At 39.3% G+C, this 21,995-nt stretch overlaps 1 protein-coding gene, 1 long non-coding RNA gene and 2 pseudogenes across 3 annotated transcripts in view; 2 read left to right on the forward strand and 2 right to left on the reverse strand.

Moving 5' to 3' along the window:
* Positions 1–8,826, reverse strand: part of LOC115839001 (uncharacterized) — a 29,093-nt gene extending 20,267 nt beyond the window's left edge. For both annotated transcript variants that reach the window (XR_004033854.2, XR_009564347.1), the window contains exon 1: positions 8,457–8,826. This is a non-coding gene — a long non-coding RNA (uncharacterized lncRNA). The remainder of the gene's footprint in view (positions 1–8,456) is intronic.
* Positions 8,827–9,029: 203 nt separating this feature from the next.
* Positions 9,030–9,540, forward strand: LOC115838998 (interferon tau-2-like; annotated as a pseudogene).
* Positions 9,541–14,751: 5,211 nt separating this feature from the next.
* Positions 14,752–15,153, reverse strand: LOC115838999 (NADH dehydrogenase [ubiquinone] 1 alpha subcomplex subunit 1 pseudogene; annotated as a pseudogene).
* Positions 15,154–17,602: 2,449 nt separating this feature from the next.
* LOC115838997 (interferon alpha-1-like) lies at positions 17,603–18,148 on the forward strand. Its single transcript, XM_030830309.2, has one exon. The coding sequence runs from the start codon at positions 17,603–17,605 to the stop codon at positions 18,146–18,148; it is 546 nt and encodes a 181-aa protein (XP_030686169.1).
* Positions 18,149–21,995: the final 3,847 nt, after the last annotated feature.

The raw sequence follows: 21,995 nt of genomic DNA on the forward strand, positions 1-21,995 counted from the left end.
AAAATTGAAATTGTATCACGTATCTTTTCCGACCACAACGCTATGAGACTAGATATCAATTACAGGAAAAGATCTGTAAAAAATACAAACACATGGAGGCTAAACAATACACTACTTAATAACGAAGTGATCACTGAAGAAATCAAAGAGGAAATCAAAAAATACCTAGAAACAAATGACAATGGAGACACAACGACTCAAAATCTATGGGATGCAGCAAAAGCAGTTCTAAGAGGGAAGTCTATAGCAATACAATCCTACCTTAAGAAACAGGAAACATCTCGAATAAACAACCTAACTTTGCACCTAAAGCAATTAGAGAAAGAAGAACAAAAAACCCCCAAAGTTAGCAGAAGGAAAGAAATCATAAAAATCAGATCAGAAATAAATGAAAAAGAACTGAAGGAAACGATAGCAAAGATCAATAAAACTAAAAGCTGGTTCTTTGAAAGGATAAACAAAATTGATAAACCATTAGCCAGACTCATCAAGAAAAAAAGGGAGAAGACTCAAATCAATAGAATTAGAAATGAAAAAGGAGAAGTAACAACTGACACTACAGAAATACAAAAGATCATGAGAGATTACTACAAGCAACTCTATGCCAATAAAATGGACAACCTGGAAGAAATGGACAAATTCTTAGAAAGGCACAACCTGCCAAGACTGAATCAGGAAGAAACAGAAAATATGAACAGACCAATCACAAGCACTGAAATTGAAACTGTGATTAAAAATCTTCCAACAAGCAAAAGCCCAGGACCAGATGGCTTCACAGGCGAATTCTATCAAACATTTAGAGAAGAGCTATCACCTATCCTTCTCAAACTCTTCCAAAATATAGCAGAGGGAGGAACACTCCCCAACTCATTCTACGAGGCCACCATCACCCTGATACCAAAACCAGACAAGGATGTCACAAAGAAAGAAAACTACAGGCCAATATCACTGATGAACATAGATGCAAAAATCCTCAACAAAATACTAGCAAACAGAATCCAACAGCACATTAAACGGATCATACACCATGATCAAGTGGGGTTTATTCCAGGAATGCAAGGATTCTTCAATATACGCAAATCAATCAACGTGATACACCATATTAACAAATTGAAGGAGAAAAACCTTATGATCATCTCAATAGATGCAGAGAAAGCTTTTGACAAAATTCAACACCTATTTATGATAAAAAACCCTGCAGAAAGTAGGCATAGAGGGAACTTTCCTCAACATAATAAAGGCCATATATGACAAACCCACAGCCAACATCGTCCTCAATGGTGAAAAACTGAAAGCATTTCCACTAAGATCAGGAACAAGACAAGGTTGCCCACTCTCACCACTCTTATTCAACATAGTTTTGGAAGTTTTAGCCACAGCAATCAGAGAAGAAAAGGAAATAAAAGGAATCCAAATCGGAAAAGAAGAAGTAAAGCTGTCACTCTTTGCAGATGACATGATACTATACATACAGAATCCTAAACATGCTACCAGAAAACTACTAGAGCTAATCAATGAATTTGGTAAAGTAGCAGGATACAAAATTAATGCACAGAAATCTCTGGCATTCCTATACACTAAGGATGAAAAATCTGAAAGTGAAATCAAGAAAACACTCCCATTTACCATTGCAACAAAAAGAATAAAATATCTAGGAATAAACCTACCTAAGCAGACAAAAGACCTGTATGCAGAAAATTATAAGACACTGATGAAAGAAATTAAAGATGATACAAATAGATGGAGAGATATACCATGTTCTTGGATTGGAAGAATCAACATTGTGAAAATGACTATACTACCCAAAGCAATCTACAGATTCAATGCAATCCCTATCAAACTACCACTGGCATTTTTCACAGAACTAGAACAAAAAATTACACAATTTGTATGGAAACCCAAAAGACCCCGAAGAGCCAAAGCAATCTTGAGAACGAAAAACGGAGCTGGAGGAATCAGGCTGCCTGACTTCAGACTATACTACAAAGCTACAGTAATCAAGACAGTATGGTACTGGCACAAAAACAGAAATATGGATCAATGGAACAGGATAGAAAGCCCAGAGATAAACCCACGCACCTATGGTCACCTTATCTTTGATAAAGGAGGCAGGAATGTACAGTGGAGAAAGGACAGCCTCTTCAATAAGTGGTGCTGGGAAAACTGGACAGGTACATGTAAAAGTATGAGATTAGATCACTCCCTAACACCATACACAAAAATAAGCTCAAAATGGATTAAAGACCTAAAGGTAAGGCCAGACACTATCAAACTCTTAGAGGAAAACATAGGCAGGACACTCTATGACATAAATCACAGCAAGGTCCTTTTTGACCCACCTCCTAGAGAAATGGAAATAAAAACAAACAAATGGGACCTAATGAAACTTAAAACCTTTTGTGCAGCAAAGGAAACCATAAAGAAGACCAAAAGACAACCCTCAGAATGGGAGAAAATATTTGCAAATGAAGCAAATGACAAAGGATTAATCTCCAAAATTTATAAGCAGCTCATGCAGCTTAATAACAAAAAAACAAACAACCCAATCCAAAAATGGGCGGAAGACCTAAATAGACATTTCTCCAAAGAAGATATACAGACTTCCAACAAACACATGAAAGAATGCTCAACATCACTAATCATTAGAGAAAAGCAAATCAAAACTACAATGAGATATCATCTCACACCAGTCAGAATGGCCATCATCAAAAAATCTAGAAACAATAAATGCTGGAGAGGGTGTGGAGAAAAGGGAACCCTCTTACACTGTTGGTGGGAATGTAAATTGATAGCCCCACTGTGGAGAACAGTATGGAGGTTCCTTAAAAAACTACAAATAGAACTACCATATGACCCAGCAATCCCACTACTGGGCATATAACCTGAGAAAACCATAATTCAAAAAGAGTCATGTACCAAAATGTTCATTGCAGCTCTATTTACAATCGCCCAGAGATGGAAACAACCTAAGTGTCCATCATCAGATGAATGGATAAAGAAGATGTGGCACATATATACAATGGAATATTACTCAGCCATAAAAAGAAACAAAATTGAGCTATTTGTAATGAGGTGGATAGACCAAGAGTCTGTCATACAGAGTGAAGTAAGTCAGAAAGAGAGAGACAAATACCGTACGCTAACATATATATATGGAATTTAAGAAAAAAAATGTCATGAAAAACCTAGGGGTGAAACAGGAATAAAGACACAGACTTACTAGAGAATGGACTTGAGGCTATGGGGATGGGGAAGGGTAAACTGTGACAAAGCGAGAGAGAGGCATGGACATATATACACTACCAAACGTAAGGTAGATAGCTAGTGGGAAGCAGCCGCATAGCACAGGGAGATCAGCTCGGTGCTTTGTGACCGCCTGGAGGGGTGGGATAGGGAGGGTGGGAGGGAGGGAGACGTAAGCGGGAAGAGATATGGGAACATATGTATATATATAACTGATTCATTTTGTTGTGAAGCTGAAACTAACATACCATTGTAAAGCAATTATACTCCAATAAAGATGTTAAAATGAAAAAAAAAAAGGAATGAACCATTAAAATTTAATTAAATCATTGTAATAAAATTCGTGTCCAGATTGTAGATGCGTTTCTCCTTTCCCTGAATTCGACTTTCTTCCCAGAAACAGTCCTGAAATCTGAACACATACCACGACATGCTCTGATTTCGAGCCGTCAATCCCTGCATAAATGGGCACCGGCGTCAACCGGTCTGGCTAAAAGCTCCTACCAGGAAGGGAAGGATGGACGCAGGGGCAGGCGCAGAAATGAAAGGCTCTGTGCGAAGCCGCGGCAAAGCTCCCCTCCGCAGTCAGGCCCGAAAAGGAAGTTTCCTCTCTGCTCTCGCGGCCCCACGAGCTCCCTGGGCCCCGGCGGCGCCTTTCCGGGGCCGGGGCTCCTGCAGACGTCGACGCCCGGGTTCTTCCCGTGCGCACTGCGCGGGAGTTCGCGGAGCTAGACCCGGAGGCTGGTCCCGCTGGGTGGGCGGTGCCCGTCGGTCCGTTGGGGCGAGTTCGGGCGCCCCCTCCCGGCTGCTCCGGCGCAGCGAAGGCAGCTTTGAGGGCTTTGCCTCGCGGAGGACCTGAGCTCCCTTTCACGGTGGTCCAGGTGAAGCGCTGAATTTCTGGACTCCTGATCTCGCTGCTCATGGCCGTGGGGATGCTCTGCTCCATCCCTCACATTTTACCCGTTAGTATACATCGTCTTATATTCTTCCAATCATTTCCCATATCCATGTAAGTTGGTAGAGTTAAGTATTTGTTGCCTGAATCCACCAGAGCTTTGGTGGCGTCTACAGAGGACTCCCTGAAATGTTTGTAATCCAATCTGGTGCAGGGGTCAAAACTCTCAAGGGTCTTGTCTACATGCAGCTCATAAATTTATGGTGAGAATTAATTTAACAATATATATGAATCATCTTGGACAATTAAATATGATTATTTTATAATTATTAGAATTATTAATTTTGTTGATCACATTTAGGCTCTCAGAAATAATTACCAGTTGAAAGTTTTACTTTGCTTATTATGTAAAATAATCAGGATACTTTGCAATTTGTTCAACTCATCTAGAAATTTGTAGGTGGACAAAAATTAATGAAAATATAGGAAATTTGTAACAGCGAGGTATGAGACAACAAAGGAATATCAATATGTTACAAGAAAAGTATAGGGCTTTCCAGAAAATAAGGGATGGTTCAACACATGCAGTTTGCACAGGTGTCTTTGGTGTGGATAGGGAAGTGGAGTTTGGAATCTGACATATTAGGTTTTGAAACCTGGATTTGCCATTTACTTATCAGATTGTTTTATTCACATAAAGCCTTAGCAGGTGGCTCTTTGGAAATGAGAATATTAACACTCACCAACTATGTTGGAAAGATTAAGTGAGTCCCTTATAAGAGCTACGGAATTTGTAGTTTCTGTCATCATCATTTTTGAAAAAGACTAAAAGTCTGTGTAATTTGTCTGGTAGGTCCTTGGTAATCATGTTCACAGTAGCATTGTAACATTTAATTAGTAATCAATTCAGGATTAATGTGTCGTAAAGAGTGAGGGCAGCATCAAGGAAAGTTTACTCACTGCTCTCGCGGCCCCACTCGCTCCCTGCGCCCCGGCGGCGCCTCGCCCGGGCCTGGGCTCCTGCCCACGGCAATGGCCGTGTTCTCCCCGTGTATGCAGCGCCCGAGTCCGCGGTACTGGACTGGGAGGCGGGTCCCACTGGGTGGGCGGGTGTCGGTCGGTCCCTTACGGCGAGTTCGGGCGCCGCTCCTGGCCGCTGCGGCGCAGGGAAAAGAGCTTTGCACGTTGTTGAGCTGTAGCCCTGGCGCTGTTTCACTGAAACGCTGAATTTGCGGATTCCTGGTCTCTCAGAGGATGGCAATGGTGATGATCAGCTCCATCCATCACATTTTACAGGGCTGGAGAACATCATCCTCGGTGTCATCAGTGAAGAGGCTGGCAGGCCTCTGGTGAGCTTGGTGATGCTGCAGATGTCTGGCTGTGGCGGCCTTTATCCAGCTGTGCTGAAAATCTTCCCGCAAATTAGATTCTTAATTAGGCCAGAACTGTCATTTTCTGTACTTATCTCAATTTTGTTTCCTCACTTAAAAAAAAATTCTCTTCTATTTTGGGCATCAGAGAATGTCATATCTTCAATGCTTTTTTTGTATTATTACACTGGAAATTAAATATATTCATGGAAAATGACAGAAGACTCAATCCAACAGGATGTAGTCATCTAAGTGAGTCAACTCAGGTTGAAATAAAAACCTGAGGCTCAATCTAACTCCGTTTTTTAAGTCTAATAAGAGAACTTAGACGTTTGACCCTGTACTCTATTTTGACATTTCTTAAATTGCACCAAAATATATCTAGCCACACCTCTCTGCATTTCTTTTTTAAGGGTCTAATACATAAGATTTGAATTCTTCCACAATTATTTACAGAACTATAGCTCTCGTTTTCTGACATAGTCTGCAGATAATGGTGGCATAATACTGAACAACAAGGGTTAATTCATACAGACCTCTTCATTCTGTCACCAAAAATGTTCTGACTGCACATATATGTGACAATGTGCTTGGCAATGTGGATTCCAGGAAAGTAAGGCAGGGATGGTGACTGCCCTCCAGGGAGCAGGGAGGACAGACTTTAGAGGCAGGATTAGGATGCAGAAAGCAGCACGTGCTCAGTGCAGCTGAGGGCCAGTGCTCAGAGCTGATGAAGAGGAGGGCCTGGGAGCAGCAAAAGGCTCCACTCTGTCAAAGGTCTGTGGCTCCTGAATTTAAATGACATCAGACTTTCACTTCCTCTTTTAAAAAATTGAGTAAACTTTAGTAGTGGTCACACAGGACATTGCATAGATCAAATAAAGTCTGCAAGTTACAGGCTGAGAATCCAAACAGAGTGAATGATAGCAGCCTTTTGTATTAATACATCAAATAGTAACCTGTATAGTCCACCCTCGGCCCAGCCAAGAGAAGCTCTGACTGCAGGTCCCTTAACACTGTCAGGGGTCTGCACGTTGAGGCCCCAAGTGCAAACTCTAGGAGAAGGATTGCCTGCAGGACCATGAAGGAGCAGAGCCCAAGTTTCCACCCTTAGAGCAGTACCTAGTACATTATGGAGAGAAATCTTACAGTAATTGAAGCTCTTTGCAGAGAACCAGCATCTATGAAAGTTGTCTGATAAAACATAGCTGCTCTGTGAATACTGTAAATGAGATAAGCAGTCCCTTTCCTCATTCTGAGTTAGTTTCAGACCACCTCTGATGCTAATTTTTAAGACACAGATTAAATTATACTTCAAAAACAAACTCATAGAAAAAGAAATCAGATTTGTGGTTACCAAAGGGCAGGGGTTGGGGAGATAGGAAATCAGATGAAGGCAGTCTGAGGTATTTTTTTTCTTAAAAAGTAAAGAGACACAGATTTTTAAAAAGAAGATTTAGAGAGAAGGAAAATGGTTAAAATGTATATATATATGGTCTGCATGTTGAGTCCCCCAAATGCAAACTCTAGGAGAGGGATTGCCCACAGGACTGTGAAGCAGTCTTAGAGAGGTGCCTGGTACATTATGGAAAGAAATCTTAACAGCCCTTGAATAATTTTGCAGAGAACCAGCATCTAGGAAAATTGTCTCTCACACACACAAAAAATGACTGCTCTGTGAATAGTATAAATGAATAGTACCTCATCCTTAGTCTCAGACCACCTCTGGTGATATTATTTTAAGACAAAGATTGTTTTAAACCTTAAAGAGACCAGGAAATTGGTTATAAAATGTAGATGGGGGAGAGGGTGACAGGACTTTCACCTATACTTTCATCCAGGGAAGTACTTTCTCAACAGTACTTCAAAAGCTATTTCCTAGGTTAGTTTTAGGGTTAAGTGAAAAGGACTTTCTTTAAGCATGGAATGTAAGAAGGCACCAAATCTAAGATGTCAAGATAAATAATATTTTAATTCAATATTTAAAAATGAAAATGACAAAACATGCCTGCTGAACAAAATATCAAAATTTTAAATAAAGACAAGAAATGACCCTGCATTTGCATGACTGTGAGTGTCTTACAAAGGAAGGTTTCACGTTGCCAATGAAATCTGGGCAATTTTCCTTTAATCTATGAAATTCTTACCAAAGAAAATGAAAAGATCAGACCTGGTAAATGTCCTCAATGCTTTGTACAGCACACTAACTCTTCTTTGTTCCTTCCTTCCTTCCTTCCTCCCTCTTTCCTTCCTTCTTTCTTTCTTTCTTTCCTTCCTTCTTTCTTTCTTTCTTTTTTTTCTTTCTCTTTCTTTCTTCTTTTTTGGGTGCGCCACACTCCATGCGGGATCTTAGTTCCCCCACCAGGGATCGAACCCACATGCCTTGCATTAGAAGCACAGAGTCTTAACCACTGCCCTTTTCTTTCTACAATGCAATCAAGATGGGTTCCTGGGAGAGGTGTTTCAGAAACCCGGGTTAAATAAAAATTATTTAACACTGTCACAGAGTCACGAGAAATTGTCAAGTATAGAAGTGACCTTGAATATATTAATGAGTTTGCTTCCATTTGCTAAGAGAGTAAAATTATATTCTTGTTTTAGTATAAACTATAGTTTAAATAGAGTTTAATAAAATGCTGTGTTTTGATACTCATATATATTTTAATATCCTATATCTAATATTTAAAATATTTTCATTAAATATTTCAAAATATAAAAAATTAAAAAATATTTAAGTTACACATAATATAAATTAAATATAAATTAAATTTAAAATTTTCAAAATAAAATGCTGTGAGTTTTAAAATATTTCCACTTTTCAGTTATTCAGTACTTCCTCCCCCACGTTAACGCTGTATCCTTGAAAGACACCATGAAGTCCCAGAGCATCTACAGAGGCGCTCAGCTCCCGCGTCCTCCGCCCCGGTGGTGCCCGCGCTCCGACTCACCCCCAGGGCGTCCCCACCCTGTCCGGGCGTCCCATCGCCGCCGCCGCGTTCCCCTTTCTCTGGGCCGCAGCACAGCGCCAGAAACGAGCCCGAATCTGTAAAATCGGCCCCAGCTCGCTCTGATTCCCAGCTTCAAACCTCAGAAAACGGCTTCTTTCTCCAAAATGGACTCGCTCAAGTTTCTGTGCGAAAATAAAGCACAAAACTCAGGGGCAGCCCCGAAAATACAAGATTCCAGCTTCCAACCAGACAAAAATGTCGCTGGCGCGGCCGCGACAAAGTTCCTTCCTCAGCCCTCTGGGCTTCCGAAATGAATGTTTTTCTCTCACTATTAAAGCAGCCCAAAGTTGGTCTCTGAGGCTTCAACGCCTTTTCTCTCGAGCTGCCAGACCCGCTGAAAACTGCAGACTCTCAGAAATCGGCGTTTCCCTAACAAAATCGATTTTAAAAAGACATCCTGCGCCCTCTTGCGGCCGCCTAGAGAAGCGCGCTGTCCCAGGACCCAGGGAAGGAACCTTTTGCTGATTGTTTAGCAGTGCCCGCCAGCTGCCCTGTGGCTCACTGAAATTCTCAATGGCCCAGATCTATTTGCTAGTGGCAGGAGTGATGCTCTGCTCCATCCCTGCTTGCTCTCTTGGCAACAAAGAAATCTTCATATATTTAAGACAGATGAAGAGGATCCCCTTTCAGTCGTGCCTAGAGGACAGAACCGACTTCAAAGTTCCTTGGAAAAGAGAGAATATCACCCAAATCCAGACGACTCAAGGCACCCGTTTATTGTCAACTGATGCTCCAACAGAACTTCAACCTCTTCACCACGGAGGGCAGCCATGCTGCTTGGAACAACACCCTCCTCGATAAACTTCTCTCTAACCTTGATCAGAGGCTGGACCGACTGGAGCAGATGAAAAAAGGCAATCTAGATTGTCTCGGTTTGGGACTTGCTGCCCAGGAGTATTTCCATGGAATCCATCTCTACCTGAAGGCAAAGGAATACAGCCCCTGTGCCTGGGAGGTTGTCAGAGTGGAAACTGAAAGGTCCTTTCCTTCATGTAAGAATCCTCAAAGAAATGTCAACAAATAAAATGAAAATTATATTTGTGACACTCTCTAATCAGATTAGCGTTTGCTTAGTGTTCCAAAGCAATCTTGACTCATATTTCCTCACAAGCTGATAAATGTCTGAAATGAAAATCATACTTTTACGAAAATATATTTAGACAGAAGAACACAATCTCTTTTCTTAAATAAACAATTTCATAATAATAAAAGGTCTGTTTAGGTTTTTGGGGGGTATTGCTATTTTCAACCTATGAAGTTTATTTTCTTTTTGTGGAAAAGTTTTTAGGATAGTATGTTGTTAAAGGTATTTGTCAGTTAACTTAATGCTGGCTGCTGTAACAGGTAAACAGGAAACTGTCAGGAATTTGATCATAATAGAAATTTATCTTTTCTTCTTTTAAGGGCACAATGCAGGCCTTCCTGATCAGGTGAATATTCTGGTTGGCTCTGCTCCAAAGAGTGATTCGAGGACATGGGTACCCACTGTTGTGTGGATTTTTCCATCATCAACAGGTGACTCCAAATTTGTCTGTAGTACTTGAATCTATTCCACTCAGTGGTAAAGGGAAAAAGTCTGGCGGACCACGTGGATGTTTTCAAGGGCCAGCACTATACAGGGCAAGAGCACTTCTGCTCATATTGTGTGGCCTGGATTTATCCTCATGGTAATCTAATTGCAAAGAAGTTGGGAAATTATTGGACTAATGGATGAGGAGACAAGTTCAGGGCATGAGACCACTTTTCATTTTTACACTATTTGTCCTAGTGAAGTTCTGGGTGGGGTGGAGGGGAACTAATGTTCTTGCTTGCACACACTTCATTAAAAACAATCTGACAAAAAATTCTTATTCCACAGTTTCAGCTTGGGGAAGATGATATGGATGTGACTCAGAGTTCACAGCATCATAGACTATTTGAAAGAAACATTCAACTTGATGCCCAAAGGCATGGCCTATGAGGAAAATATCCACAAGTGTAGACACATTACAAGTTATTTCCTTATTTCCTGAGGGAGACAAGAAAAGAATGATCAGTCAGCTCCTTGCAAGTACTTGAGAATCACTGAGTGAAGAGTGAGTCTTCCACTCACCAGATCTTCCAAATATTAGAAATGCAAACTTGAAGAAAATATTCCTGCAAACAATCTTTAAAAAAATACCTCACACAAGCTTTCCTGGTGGCACAGTTGTTAAGAATCCGTCTGCCAATGCAGGGGACACGGGTTCAAGCCCTGGTCCGGGAAGATCCCACATGCCACGGAGCAACTAAGCCTGTGCACCACAACTACTGAGCCTGTGCTCTAGAGCCCACGAGCCACAACTACTGAGCCCACGTGCCACAACTACTGAAGCCCGCGCACCTAGAGCCCGTGCTCCGCAATAAGAGAAGCCACTGCAATGAGAAGCCTGCGCACTGCAATGAGGAGTAGCTCCCGCTCGCCGCAACTAGAGAAAGCCCGCACGCAGCAACGAAGACCCAACACAGCCAAAAAAAAAAACCCCAAAAAGCAAAAAAAACCTCACACAATATTCCATTATCACTTCCCCTGCAGAACCATGAAGAACTTTTAAAGTATCTTTAGATTATTGTCTTCTCACATCATATCTATCTAATATATGTTGGTATAATTATTTCTCCTATCATTACCATTATTGTGGATTGATGTTACATGAATATTGATTGAGCTCCTGAAATGACAGGGACTGGACTAGCTGTCTAGGAAGCGGGGTTGGATAAGATGGTATCTCTCCCTTTAAGTATTTTACAGACTTCTGGGAGGTATTCTGAGGATACAATAGGTCAGGTCATGTCTTACTATTTGGACTTCTTCAACAAAAGAGCATAGACTGGGTAGTTTGTAAAGAGCAGAAATGTACTGCTCACAGTTCTAGAGTCTGGAAATCCAAGATCTGGGTGTCAGCGTGGTCCAGTTCTGGTGAGAGGCTGCTTCAGGTCTCACACTGCAGAGTTCTCCTTGTATCAGCACAGGGCAGAAGAGGGAGGGATTTATTTTGACCTGTTTTATAACGGCCCTAATTCCATTTGTGAGGTCTCCATCTTCACAGCATAATCATGTCCCAAAGGGTCCGCCACCTGATATCACCACTTTGGTGGTTAGGACATCAATATATGAATTTAAAGGTCTTTAAAGGTTACACGCATCTAGAAATAAGAATATAGTCATACTGAGCAGAATGAGCAGGTTAGCAGGCAAAAAGAGTAGACGAAGGACTCAGAATCCAAACTCTTGATTTACAACCTGCCATAATGCTTTAATTATTATATGTCAAATATTGGAAATCAAACTGAAAAGGAGCCCACTGTCTCATGGGATGGAATGAAAACACAGGATGAAAATATTCATAATTTTTGTAAGGAGTCTCCAAAAAATCTCAGGATAAAGGTAATAATTATCACATTAGTAAAGATTCATGAAAGAGTAATGTGGTAAATGTCTGGTTGCTGTGAGCTATGAGGATCAGAGAGAGTTTGAGTTTAGATCCTTGGCTCTGTATATGACACCAGTCTAGTTATTTTCTATTGTGACATACTAGTGGACAAATTAGAGACAAGGCCATCCTTGTGTGTTTAATATAGTTCTGGGCACAGGCTGAAAATTGCGCTGATTTGGAACTTGAATCCCCAGCCATATGCACCTTAAAGGAAAGAGAATCCAAGTGATTTTAGCAATAAACTCAGTAGGCATTATTGATATCAGCAGGAGTAGAGTGAAAATGTTAGCCATTGTCTGTTATAATCCCAGTAAATATGGCTGTGAGGAAGCAAAATAGATTGGTCATTCGTAAATGTCTGCCAGGAGGAGGAGAAAATCTCAGAAAGTGCTTTAGTAAAATTACTTGTTGAGTCAAAAACTACTAGAACTTATGAATTAATTAAGCAAGGTAACAGAATACAAGATTAACATACAGAAATCTGTTGCATTTCTTTACACTAATGATGAAATATAAAAGGAAAAAGTAAAAATACGATCCCTTTTAAAATCTCATCAAAAAAATAATAAAATACTTAAGAATAAACCTGACCACGGAGGTGAAAGACTTATAACCAAGAACTATACAACATTGATAAAGGAAACTGAAGATGATTCAAAGGAATGGATAGTTATCCTATGGGCCTGGATGGGAAGAATTAATGGCCATACTACACAAAGGAATCTACAAATTCAGTGCGATCCCTATCAAATTACCCATGACATCTTTCACAGAACTAGAACAAATAATCCTAAAATCTATATGGAACCACAAAAGACCCAGAATTGCCAAAGCAATCCTTAGGAGAAAGAACAAAGCTGGAGGTATAACCCTTCCAGACTTCAGACAATGCTACAAAGCTAGAGAAGTCAAAACGGCATGGTATTGGCACAAAACCAGACATATGGATCAGTGGAACAGAATACAGAGCCCAGAAATAAACCCACACACCTACAGTCAATGAATCTTTGACAAAGGGGGCAAGAATGTACAATGGAGAAAAGACAGTCTCTTCAGCAAGTGGTTTTGGGGAAGCTGGACAGTCATAATTAAATCAATTAAGTTAGAATACTTCCTCACACCATACACAAACATAAACTCAAAATGGCTTAAAGACTTAAATACAAGACGTGACACCATAAAACTCCTAGAAGAAAATATAGGCAAAATATTCTCTGACATAAATTGTAGCCATATTTTCTTAAGTCAGTTTCCCAAGGCATAGAAATAAAAGCAAAGATAAACAAATGGGACCTAATCAAACTATAAACTTCTGCATAGCAAAGGAAACCATTAACAAAATGAAAAGACAAGCTATGGAGTGGCAGGAAATATTTGCTAGCTATGCAACTGACAAGGCCTTAATTATACAAACAAAAATATACAAACAACTTATACAACTCAATAACACAGAAATAAACAACCCAATCAAAATATGGGCTGAAGACCTGAATAGACATTTCTCCAAAGAAGACATACAGATGGCCAATAAGCGCATGAAAAGATGTCAACATTGCTCATTATTAGAGAAATGCAAATCAAAACTACAATGAAGTATCACCTCACACCAGTCACAATGGCCATCATCAAAAAGTCTACAAACAATAAATGTTGGAGAGGATTTGGAGAAAAGGGAATCCTCCTACACTGTTGATGGGAATGTAAATTGGTGCAGCCACTATGGAAAACAGGATGGATGTTCCTTAAAAAAAGAAAACTAGAGTTACCATATGATCCAGCAATCCCATTCCTGGGCATATATCTGGAGAAAACTCCAATTCGAAAAGATACATGCACTTCAATGTTTATAGCAGAACTATTCACAATAGCCAAGACATGGAAAGAACCTGAATGTTCATCGACAGATGAATGGAAAGAGAAGATGTGGTATATAAATATACAATGGAATACTACTCAGCCATATAAAAGGATGAAATAATGCCATTTGCAACAACATGGATGGACCTGGAGATTATCATACTAAGTGAAGTAAGACAAAGACAAATATCACATGATATCACTTATATGTGGAATCAAAAAATGATACAAATGAACTTATTTACAAAACAGACACTGATTCACAGACATAGAAAACAAACTTATGGTTACCAAAAGGAAATGGGGGAGACGGATAAATGGAGTTTGAGATCAGCAGGTACAAACTACTATATATAAAATAGAAAAACAACAAGGTCCTACTGTATAACACAGGAAATTATGTTCAATATCTTCTAGTAAACTATAATGGAAAAGAATCTGAAAAAGAATATATATATATCTGAATCGCTTTGCTATACACCAGAAAAACTAACAAACATTTGAATCAACTATACTTAAATGAAAATAAAATAAAATACATAGATGAGTCTATTAAAAAAAATTACTTGCGTGATTACACTGGGCTTGCTGCCAGGGATAATACAGGGAATGGATAGAGTCCAGTTACTAATGAGCTAATTTGCCAAAGATTATCACATACTACAATGTAAAGAGCAGGAATATAGAGGGCTGAGGCCACATGACTTCCTATGCAAAATAAAAGAATTCAAGATGGGAGATGAAAGTTAATTCTTTCCATGATAATAATCAATATTTATCCAGTTATGAGTCAAATACAAAGATGTATTCATTCCGTTTAAAAGAACAGACTTGGATTGGAACTTCTGGAGGTCCTTAGGGAAATTTGAACATTAATGAAAAAATATGGAGAATGATTCAATTTTTTTTTTTTACTTTTTTGTTTTATTTTTATTACACACTACAAGATACACTGCATGCTACACAATACACTGCATAACCTTCTAGCAGGGGTAGACAAGTATAACTGAGTTATTTTTCATCAATCAGGAAAATGCTTCCTTAATCAATGTTCTCCAAACCCTTTGACACATAGTAACGATTAACTGCAGAGATGCGCCTATTTCTTTCCATCAAATTCCACTGTTATGAATAATGGGCAACCCTTTTTTCCTTGCCCCCATTAGTGAACCTGTGGATGCGTGCAGTGGCCATTCCCGGGATGAACAAGCACGCGGCCATGACTGCGATTCCGGGGAGAATCTCGAACCACATCACTACAATTCAATTTTTCATGTTGCCTAAATTACGCATTCTCATTGGGGATGCTCCCATGGGTGCAAACATTAGTTTTCTGGGGTATGAACAAATCTCAGCCATTATAATGGCTTTGGTGTTCAAAGGTCAACCTTATCCAACAAAGTCTTATTCCTTTGTATTCATTTTGCTCTTCAGGTTTTCTTGTATATGATGTGAGAAGCATTGACACTGAGTTCATGAAATATAAACAAATGTCACGCAGGATCAGTGCTACAACCTATGGTGACTTAACTGTTCATTACAGGACTTTCTCGCCATCATTTGCTTGATCTCAAAGTCATAATGTGAGAAGTGTCCTTTACTTACTTATGAGCTGCCATTGGCTGTCTTGCGGATGCTGCTTATGTTCGAGCCTTGGTGTGATTTGGGCTTTGGGAATTAAGCACGAATAGGTTATATTTTATTATTTAATTCTACTAAAGTTATTTAGCACATCACTAATTATGCCTATTTCTAAACAGAAAACTGTTGACAATATCTAGATGAATACCTAGCAGCTAGTGAAGTTAAAAATTTTATGATATGAATCAAAATTAATAGTTAATTACCTAAAAATAAATGCTAAGTAAATAATTTAAATTTTCAGTGGTTTTAGCAGTTCTGATGATTTTATTTAAAATATATCTATACATTGGTACTATTATGAAATATTTATATAAATTTTTATTTGAAATTATAATTTGATATATTACTATTTATATAAGTAAATATATTACATTAAAAGTTACTCTGCATAATTAGGTAAATTTCACTCTATATCAAATACCCTATACAAATTCAAAGTAAAACCAGTATCAAATTTTTATTGAACTGGAAAAAAAATTAGCAAGTGAGCAATAAAATGGACACTACCACAGTCCTAGCATAAATTTCAGCAACTCCCTGGAAAACAAATTAGTTTTAGGTCTCAAGAACTTTAAAAAAGGTGATGTCTTTTGATTTCATAATTATATTTTGTCAAATCGGGTACAATTTTATACCCAACGGCATTCTCCCAACGTGATTGGTAATTATGAAATTTTGAAATATTCTTCATCTAAAAAAAGTAAAATGTTAAACAAGGCTACATCCATAGACTAGAACATTATACAGTCATTGTAGATGTTCTATTTGAGTAATATTTTTCAGTTTATTTATTTATTTATTTATTTTTGGCTGCATTGGGTCTTCGTTGCTATGCACGGGCTTTCTCTAGTTGCGGCGAGCGGGGGCTACTTTTCGTTGTGGTGTGGTGGCTTCTCTTGTTGTGGAGCACGGGCTCTAGGCGCACGGGCTTAAGTAGTTGTGGCACACGGGCTCAGTAGTTGTGGCGCACAGGCTTAGTTGTTCTGCAGCATGTGGGATCTTCCTGGACCAGGGCTCGAACTCATGTCCCCTGAATTGGCAGGCAGATTCTTTTTTTTTTTTAAAGTTGTCTTTTATCTAAATCTGTCTTTTTTTAAAAAAATAAATTTATTTATTTATTTTTGGCTGCATTGAGTCTTTGTTGCTGCGTGTGGGCTTTCTCTAGTTGCGGCGAGCAGGGGCTACTCTTTGTTGCGGTGCCCGGGCTTCTCATTGCAGTGGTTTCTCTTGTTGCGGAGAATGGGTTCTAGGCGCACAGGGTTCAGTAGTTGTGGTTCATGGGCTCCAGACCACAGGCTCAGTAGTTGTGGCACACAGGCTTAGCTGCTCCGCGGCATGTGGGATATTCTCAGACCAGGGCTCGAACCCGTGTCCCTGCATTGGCAGGCAGATTCTTAACCACTGCGCCACCGGAGAAGTCCCTGAGTAATTTTTAATGGCATGAGAAAATGTTTATAATATAGAACTTAATTTAGAAAATCAGTGAGCTTCTTCAAATATATCTTTTGACTAAAAAAAAGTTACTCTGCAAACTTAGTTATAAAGTTAAATTAGTTGTCAATAACTTTTTATTTTTTCTTTTTGGCCACACTGCGTAGCATGTGGGATCTTAGTTCCCCGACCGGGGATCAAACCCGTGACCCCTGCAGTGGAAGCGTGGATTCTTAACCACTGGACCACCAGGGAAGTCCCTAGTTCTCAATAACTTTTAAATATAATGTTTAGCTCAAATTTTTTCATTCTTAACCCTGCATTGAATAAAAACAGTAAAATTTTCACTTTCTTTTTCTATGTATGCAGATATTCATGGAGTATATAAATATTCAGTACCTATGTGTTTTCAAACTTTCATGGGGGGGCAATTAGGAAAAAGCTATCTAAGAAGGCTCTGTGGGCAGGGGAAGAGGAGGCAATAATGGAAAAAATAATGGTTGAGAAATGTTGCCATATCCCATTTGGAGAGTGCAAAGTGAAAATCAAAAACAGAAGTAGAAATTAACGTTTAGAAAATGGAAACGAATGGGTTCCCATTTAAGACCCAGGCCTGAAGGAAGGTCTTCAGAGAACCTAGAGAGCAGGGTTCACAGAGTCCCCACCTCAGCCAGGCCGGCAGCATCTGCAGGGTCACCGATGGCCCCAACTTTGTCCTTACTCCTGACCCTGGTGCTGCTCAGCTGCAACTCCAACTGCTCTCTGGGCTGCGACCTGCCTCAGACCCACAGCCTGGCTAACACGAGGGCCCTGATGCTCCTGCAACAGATGAGGAGAATCTCCCCCTTCTCCTGCCTGAAGGACAGAAATGACTTTGGATTCCCCCAGGAGGCGTTTGGAGGCAACCAGTTCCAGAAGGCTCAAGCCATCACTGTCGTCCATGAGATGATCCAGCAGACCTTCCAGCTCTTCAGCACAGAGGGCTCGGCTGCCGCTTGGGATGAGACCCTCCTGGACAAGTTCTGCACTGCACTTTATCAGCAGCTCATTGACCTGCAAGCCTGTCTGATGCAGGAGGCGGGGCTGGAAGGGACTCCCCTGCTGAAGGAGGACTCCATCCTGGCTGTGAGGAAATACTTCCACAGAATCACTGTCTATCTGCAAGAGAAGAAATACAGCCCTTGTGCCTGGGAGATTGTCAGAGCAGAAGTCATGAGATCCTTCTCTTCATCAACAAACTTGTAAGACAGACTCAGGAGGAAGGAATGACACACACCTGGTTCAACACCGAAATGATTCTCACTAACGAGACCACACTTCCACCTGTGCTGCCATGTCAAAGACTATCATTTCTGCTCTCATCATGCCCTGAATTAAATTAATTTGTCAAATGTTTTCAGGAATATTAAGCAACATGATGTTCTACTCTACAGGCACTTGTTCCTCACAGATGCCCATGCTGATCTATTTATCTATTTAAATATTTATTTATTTAACTATTTATAAAGATTACAATTATTTTTGTTCATACAATATTATGTGCACATTTACACTGTAGTTTCAGAGAAAAAATACATTCTTTGTATTTAGTCAATTTATTATTTTCTTTGTTCATTAAATTCTTTCTATAGAAAACTTCTGGTATTAGTTTCGTCTTTAAAAAAGAAAACCAAGGCTGAATGTGCAATCTGATTAAACAATTGATGGTACAATTCATTTACCCATCAGTATTATATTCAAGTTAGAAGTAAAATAGACTTCCCCTAAGCCAGGTTGTATCCCTCCAGATATATAGAGGTAAACACAACAAATACAGCTCCTGCTCTCTTGTATCTTTGATTTTTGTAGGGAAAATAACCTAAAGACAGTACAAATAATATTTATTATGTTTAAAATTAATACTAATTAATGTTAGAAATTAATATCAGTTAGATTTACTGCTATAATGAGAAGGTAAAAAATTGACTTCTCTCTGCAGAAGGTACATCAGTCCATGTGAGGATATAAACACAAAAGTTGTACATATTCTCTGTAGTTGGCTGGTAGACATCTAACTACAAATGTCTGTTGGATATTTGAGTTTGCAATTTACAAGCAATTCCATTAATTGGAAGGCATAGGAACAGAAGAGGTCAAATGAGAAGAGAGTATAGAATGAGAAAAGGACTTAAATTGAGTCCTATGGGGCTTCCCTGGTGGTGCAGTAGTTAAGAATCTGTCTGCCAACGCAGGGGACACAGGTTCAAGCCCTGGTCCGGGAAGATCCCACATGCTCCAGAGCAACTAAGCCCATGCGCCACAACTACTGAGCCTGCACTCTAGAGCCCATGAGCCACAACTACTGAAGCCTGCATGCCTAGAGTCCGTGCTCTGCAATGAGAAGCCACAGCAGTGAGAAGCCTGTGCACCACAACAAAGAGTAGCCCCCGCTCGCCGCAACTAGAGAAAAGCCTGTGCGCAGCAACAAAGACCCAATGCAGCCTAAATAAATAAATTTTAAAAAAGAAATAAAATGAGTCCTATGACTTCCAACCTTAAAAGGGAGGGAACACCACAAAGGAAGCAGAGGTGGAGTGGCCATATGATAACAGAGGAGAGAGGACGGTGATAAGACCATGTTTACAAACTGAGACTGCTTAGAAGACTCAATGCGTTTGTAAAAAGTATGGATGGAAGTTGTCCCTTACATTGGAAAATAGGTGGCACTGGCGACCTTAGTGAGAGCCTGTTTGGTAGAATTAATCAGCAGAAACCATCATGGAGAAGGTGGAAGGGTGAATAAGAGAAGGGAATGACAGTTTGTATAGAAAATTGGTTTGAGAGGTTTTCCTTAGGAAGTGGAGGAGAGAAATAGGGTGGGACCTAGAATGGAAGTGGCTCATTTTTTCTTGGCGTGGTTTTCCCTTTTTTGAAATATTTTTGTCTCTGAAGAGACTCCATGGATTTGATGTATTGACAACTCATATCAACATGTTTAATATTTGATATACTATAAATCATGACATATTTAATTACTTACAATGATTTACCATCAGTTTGATTAATAGGATGTTGAATGTCAGTAAGCTGCTCTGTAGATTGAAATCGTCCACTACATGGGAAACAGATGGCACTGACCTTACTGAGAGCTGATTTGGTGGGATTAATCAGCAGAACCCATACTGGAGTAGGTGGAGGGTAACAAGAGAAGAGAAGAACTCCCACTGTCATTGTTTCACCTGGGGAGTCACTTTACTTCTTTCACTCTCATCATAGTCAGAGTTGCATTTGTTTTCCTTTTGCCTCAGTGCATCCAATGCAATGACAGCTTTCTATGAAAGGTGAATGGAGAAAGAAAATCAAAAATGTGTAACGAAAATTATGGAAAATAATGGTATGGCCCCTTTATGTTTCTATTTTTACTTCTCTATTTTGGTTTCTGTTTCAAGATGAAACATAAAATAATTCAGAAGCAGCAAGACAACCATTGCCCAGAATAATACTAAATGAGAAAGAATTTATACAATTATAAAGACTCAAATCAGGAAAGCAAAGTAGTCTAATTTTACCTAGCATCATATGCCATACATCTTCACTGCTTGGCGTCTTCACTGTGAGATGGAGAGTAATGAACCAAGAGGCTCAGTAGAAATGTACTAAATAATCTAATGATGCCTATTAATTGCTTTAATACAAGGTTCTTTTGGGAGGTCAGGAGAAGCTTCTGAAGAGAGGTCTGATGGAAAATCTGAAAATATTATTTGTTACTATTTATACCTTTTGTAATTATTATGTACTCTGTGCTAATGATGATACAATAGTGAACAAGACGTAGACCTTTCTCCCATGGTGGTTACTTATTGAGTAGGTCTAAGAAATGATTTTCAAGAAGACCAATCCAGAAGGATAAGGCAGCGTGGCTGACGTATAAAATAAAGAGGGCAAAAACAGAGACCAGGTCATAATTAAAATGCCATTCTTAGAAAGAACATTATTTACATTAAGTTTGACTTTAACAAAAAGACTTTCCTCATTTGAAAGAACTGAATCCACTTTTTGAAACATCTGAAATTTTGACGGTCACAGCCCAGGGGCACACGCTCACTAAAAGACTGAGACCTAATCATAGGATTACAGAATACTTCCCCTCCCCATACCTACCATCACATCAACAGGATCCCTGTATAACAGGGGATTACAACAGAAAAGAACTGCACGTGTATGATTTTATATAAGAATTCTCTAGGGAAACCACATGACAACAGGGGAGAAAAAAAATCATCGACAAAAGAGGAAGTTTTAGCTTCTGACTTCTACAGCTATGGCAAACAGTAAACACATCCCAACTCCTAGCAAGATAAATATAAAACCTCATTCTAAAGGCCAGATTACATCAGTTACTTTTACCTAGTACATCACGTCCAACTTTCAATAGAAATTTACAAGTCTTACTAAAAGGTGAATAACACAGTTTGAAGAGAAGGAGCAAGCATCAGACCTAGACTCAGATATAGTAGATTTTGGAATTATCAGGACAGGAATTTAAAGTGACAGTGATTAATATGCTAAGGTGTCTAATGTATTCATGTAGTAGTTATCTACTTTATCTCAGTCATACTATGTATGGTGTTTAAAGTAGTTTTGTTCATATGATATCATGTTCACATTTATAATATACTCAAATGTAACAAAGTATATTCAACTTCATCTTTTCTCAAATTACTTTCTTCTTTAGTTGATGAAATTCTTCCCCAGAAGACATCTTGGATTTGTTTATTCTTAAAAAAGAAATAGCTTAAATATGCAACCAATATTGAAAAACTATGATGAATTCACCTAGCTCATTCATTTTTTCCAGTCAGTTATGTTTTAAAACTTCATACTTCTATGTCGGATTATGTGATCGTTCTGAGAATACAAAGTTGAATACAAAAGTTGAGAAAATAAAAAGTCTTTTCCTTTGGAGCTTTCAGTTTGGAAAAGAAAGAGATGAAAAAATAGTAATCATAATCAATGAATTTCAATTATGTCTCATGTTACAACGATAAGTAGAGGACAAGGGATTCTCTCACCAGAAACAGAAGGGAGGGATGTCAAGAAGGGGAAAAACAGA

The sequence above is a fragment of the Globicephala melas genome, chromosome 6, assembly GCF_963455315.2.
Source record: "Globicephala melas chromosome 6, mGloMel1.2, whole genome shotgun sequence".
Lineage (NCBI taxonomy): Eukaryota > Metazoa > Chordata > Mammalia > Artiodactyla > Delphinidae > Globicephala > Globicephala melas.